Below are 4,950 nucleotides of genomic sequence, written 5' to 3'. Positions count from 1 at the left end.
TTCTTTGAGTCATGTTTGTAATTGAATTGGTTTCCCGGTATTGATAAGAAGCCTTGATCATTTCACAGAGTACGGTCTGATTTATGTCTGAGCTACAACATCTCTATGGAGGGAGATGTATTCCATCCCTGCTGATGTCAACGCCTCTCAGCGTTTAGCCATCATGTCTTCTGTCATATCCTTACCCATGTCCTGCACTTTGCCTGCTTTAATACAGCACGTCAACCAGAATCTCCTTCATTACACACACACACGACAGTGTTTGGATTAGTGGTGACATAAGAGTGACTTGAATGGTTCTGCTCTCCCAGTTATTAAGAAAGAGATAGAATGCTAGTAGCGTATTGTTTTTGATGTATCACTGCTGGGGACATGGGAATAGGAAACCTTTAGTTTAAAGAGGATGCAGGGACAACTCACCCTAGACCTACGGACAGAGCAGGATATCCTGGTTCCTAAGACAGGAAGACTGGTCTTGCTCTTCCTCCCGCAACCCTACACCTCTCAACATACACAAAAGGCTGTATTATCACCTTTCTTTCTTCTCCTCAGCCCCCCTCCTTTATTCAATCTCTCCCTCTCATTCCAGAGGGAGCTCCTATCTGCCCCCTGAAGAAATAAACAAAACTTGCCCAGACTGAGATGAAGAAGAAAAAAAACGGGAAAAACATCCAATACTAATTCTCGCTCTTTGAACTAAACTCCCACTGGTCTCTTATCAATCTGGTGATCCTCTCCTTCTCCTGCCACATCACTCCGTTCTACCCCATCCACATTTCCTATTCGTTCTCTGAACCTGGTGTTCTGTTTTTCATCAAGACGGCAAGTGCCAGTCCCCTTTTCCTTCTTGACCTTCAGCACAACATAAAAAAACAACTATGTCTTGTATGGCCCAGGCAGCCGGTGTCCCTACCTACCGTCTACATAGTTCCTGTGTTCCGTTCTGTGTTCTGTCTCGGGGTCTGTATACTATAGTGCTATTAGAAGCTACGTCTTATCTTTGTGCAATCAGTGAGTCCCCTCCCCCGTCATCTATATCTCACTCAGGAGTAGATAGGAATGTACGGATCTTATGTGAGAAACTATCCATGTTCTGAATAATGTATGGCAAATGTAAAACAGATGTACTGGATCGGATTATCTTGCAATGGAGACACATTGCAAAACGTTAACAGTTTATTCCGTCTTATCACCATCTCACTAAATTACACATTCCTGTTTTAAATGCTTAAATGTACTTGCATTCAGAAAGTTCCACTCTACTATTTGTTCTCATTTGTTTAGGATTTTATTATCCACACATTTTCAATATTCGAATGCAGAAGTTAGTGGTTAGTGGTTGTAGTGACTTCAGCAGAAGGTAGTGGTTAGTGGTTGTAGTGACTTCAGCAGAAGGTAGTGGTTAGTGGTTGTAGTGACTTCAGCAGAAGGTAGTGGTTAGTGGTTGTAGTGACTTCAGCAGAAGGTAGTGGTTAGTGGTTGTAGCAACTGCTAGAGTTTGGCCCTCACCCCTGACTCCTAATCTATCCAAATAAACACTCTCCCTCTCTGGAGTGACTGCCTTCCCATCCCTTCCCACCCCCTCGCTCCCCACTGGGTGCAGGGGTTATCAGTGTAATCCCTCCTGTGTGCCCCCGCCCTTCCCAAATACCATCACCAACCCCTAACACACCCCAGCTGCCTCTGTACCCACCAGCAGCCCACAGACACGCACCCAGCAGAGAGGAGACAGGCAGGAGACAGAGGGGAGACTCCGTGACTAACCAAGCTGGAGTAAAAGTGAGGAAACGGCACGGCAGGAAATGAAGAGCCAGAGCCAAGCAGGAAAGCAACATTTGCCTTAACTGTTCAGAACGTCGGATTCAGCAAAAGAGAACGATAGTCACACTGACTGAGGGCTGTGAGGGCACAAAGCATCTGCTGAATACCGGGAGTTTACCTTCTGAAAGACCCGGATACAGCAGAGAAAGGTCTGAACCCTCGACATAAAGGTTATTAACCTCCACCTGATCAATACCATCCCTCTGACCTCGGGATCTGGATGTTCATGCAGTGGAGGCCGACCTCTTCTTCTCTCCACGGGCGTTCTCAGAGTGGGAGGACAGGTTAAAGAACAGAGTACATTCTCATCGTCTCACCGCGACTGTGAGAGGAGAGAGAGACAGATCCTCAGAACGACTCCACCAATCACACAGTGAGTAAACACATCTCACTGTGGTCGTTATGGGTGTCCAGGGATGAAGGAGGGACATGGAAACTAAAACTAAACATCCTAACAAAGATCATGGTCAACTCTCTTGCAGCGTGTAGTGTTTATGCTGCTAGTGCATGTTTGGGTGTGACGAGACAATTAGCATTTGGCATTGTATTACAGGAGAGTTGAATAACTTCAATTGAAGGGTTTTAATCCACCCGTTCATTGCTAGGTTCATATGGAGACTGAATGGAAAATGAACTATTTAAATCCATGATCCTTTTTACCATGATGTTCTCAGAGGTCATACGTGCTGGTCATACATGCTACCTTCATCTCAATTACCAACAGTCTAGTATTAGATTTGTGACCATTACACATGGCTGAGGTACCACCCCACTTCTAAAGACAACTGGGCAGTTGGGTGAAATATATATATTTTAAAGTCCATTATAATGATCCATTTTCATTTCAAATCCAACTTAACTAAAGGTTGTTGACTGTTAAAATTAGCGGTAGAGGGTTTCTCAGAAGGGGTGTTTGGGGGGGGGGGGGGGGGGGGGGGCTCGTTCCTGGCTCATTGTTCTGAGACTGTAGTCATCCAGGAGACTGGGGGTGGGGCCAAGGGAAGTCTATTTCCTACATCCCCGAGTTGCGCAGTTATCTGTGTTTTCTTTCCGCAGCTCTCACCACTGTACTTTAGGAAACTACTCTGACTTTAATGGAGCAACATTCAGAGGCTTTTTTCCCTCTGTTATGTAAGAACATGGACATGCCAAACTGATTCCTTTCTGTAAAGGGGATTCATTATCAGGGCTCCCTGTCTATGTAACTGCAACTCCTAAGGCACCCTAACAGAATAGAAGTAACAGGCCCGCCCAATACCACTTAACCCATAACCAACTGCACTGCCACTAGTAATAATGATTATACCATTGTACTGTACGATATGCACATAAATGAATTCATTAAACAACCCTAATCATTTTGTTTTCTGAAGGCCCAGGGAGGATGAGTCTGTCGAGAAACGGGACCCTGGAGAAGGGCATCACCCAGCTGAATCACATTAATAATGGGGAACCTCTGTCATCACTGCCATCCCACCTCCAGCACACAGGCTCTGTGACCTCTGTGCCAAGGTCACCCACGGGGGGGTCAGGAGTGGTGGTGCCACCCCCGTACTCAGTGGCGGGCAGCGCATCAGGGGGTACAGATGCCCCTCTGGAGCTGAGAGGCTCTCTGGACTGCTGGGCGTGCTCAGTACTGGTGACGGCTCAGAACCTGATCATCGCACTGGTCAACGGCACACTGGCCAGCATCGTGTTCGGCACCATCTTGACCCCAGCGCTGGTCATGGTCGTGTTTGGCTTCCTTTGTCACTCCACGGTAAGACTGCCATCCAGGAAGGAAGTCTGTGTGTCTCAGAGAGATAGAAACAGAGAGGAAAGAGTCATTGACACACGGGGAAAGAAAGAGCATGAGTCACCACCTGAACATTGCAGTGTGACACATGAGTAGTTTAAATATGTGTGTATGTCGTCCCCAGGTGCAGCCCAATGGCACGTCCCTGTACTGTTCAGACCTGCTGGATGACGGTGGCTGTGTGGCCCTGCTGGTGGTGGGCTTCATCCTGGTCACCCCCCTCCTGGTCCTGGCTCTGGCTGCCTACTGCCGCCTGGCCCGCCACCTCCAACTGGGCCTCTGTTTCATCCCCTACAGCAGGGCCGTATACAAGAACCTGCCTGCCTCGCGCCACCGTGGAGGGGACTGCTGCGGCCAGCATGGGGCCTCAGAGGGGGAGGGCAAAGGCAGTGTGTGGGTGTGAGTAGAGTAGATGTTGACCCAACCACCGATGCAGGGTCAGATAACATTTTCTTCCTCCTTATGGTGAAGGTTAGGATTGGGGGTCAAGTAATTTGATCCTAGATCTGTGGATAGGGGCAACTTGTACTTTGAGCAGGGAGGGGAAGAATGTGAAGGAATGGAGAAAGAAAACAGAGCATGAGGTGTGGAGATTATGGACATCTTTCATATGTCTGTAGGTCTGGGGGTGGTGTGGAGGTGGATCTTACAATACACTGGTTCTTTTATAAGTAGAGAGCAAAGGTGAAGCTGTAAAAACACACTATGCTACATGAAGTACTATCAAATATCCCTGTAACTACGCTGTAATTCAATGTCACATTATTGCGTTTGTTTTTTTAAAATATTCAATAATGCTGTACTTTTATTACTCTATGCTTGTTTAGAAAAAATGTTCCATCATATCGAAAAAGTTGCTTTGTGTTAAAGAAATAAAGAAAAGGGAATCAGGTTCTGTTGTGGACTGTCTGGCATGAAATGGCAACACCTCCCTCTAGTGGATCACAAGATGTCCTCTACCATGACATCACCTCACAAGCCTGTGGGATACCAAGGCTACCATCTCTCTGATGTCATTTGGCAGCTGTCAAATATTGACTCTTCAATCCAAGTTTGAAGGGAGTTATAGTCACAAATACATCCTACAGAATCAATCAAAAAGCTTTTTATGACATCACTTCACTCAGTAACTTCATGACATCACTTCACTCAGGAAGGGTTTGCTTGGATTCCCTTGTTGGGCTTGAATAGAATGATGACATTCATAGAAAACTGTTGACAACCTATACTCATATTTTGTGGATAACAAAAACAGTTGTCATGCAGTAATAAATACATGAGTAACTTGCCAAATGTGTGTTTTTTTTTAAGTAAGCTAAAACAATCAACTTCTG

At 46.1% G+C, this 4,950-nt stretch overlaps 1 protein-coding gene across 1 annotated transcript; it reads left to right on the top strand.

The window, feature by feature from the left end:
* Positions 1-1,674: 1,674 nt before the first annotated feature.
* tmem88a (transmembrane protein 88 a) lies at positions 1,675-4,904 on the top strand. The gene is made up of 3 exons (XM_020464705.2): positions 1,675-2,194; positions 3,195-3,580; positions 3,741-4,904. Exons 2-3 carry the CDS (start codon positions 3,206-3,208, stop codon positions 4,017-4,019), a joined length of 654 nt encoding a protein of 217 aa, XP_020320294.1. The 5' UTR covers positions 1,675-2,194; positions 3,195-3,205; the 3' UTR covers positions 4,020-4,904.
* The last annotated feature ends 46 nt before the right edge of the window (positions 4,905-4,950 follow it).

Source organism: Oncorhynchus kisutch, linkage group LG28 (assembly GCF_002021735.2).
Source record: "Oncorhynchus kisutch isolate 150728-3 linkage group LG28, Okis_V2, whole genome shotgun sequence".
NCBI classification, from domain to species: Eukaryota; Metazoa; Chordata; class Actinopteri; order Salmoniformes; family Salmonidae; genus Oncorhynchus; species Oncorhynchus kisutch.
This window is presented reverse-complemented; position numbering and strand designations above follow the sequence as displayed.

Excerpts from the sequence above, each read along its gene's own strand:
- tmem88a (XM_020464705.2), top strand. The coding sequence starts at position 3,206 with ATGAGTCTGTCGAGAAACGGGACCCTGGAGAAGGGCATCACCCAGCTG. Across the intron at positions 3,581-3,740 it reads GCTTCCTTTGTCACTCCACG|GTGCAGCCCAATGGCACGTC; the intron begins GTAAGACTGCCA and ends TGTCGTCCCCAG.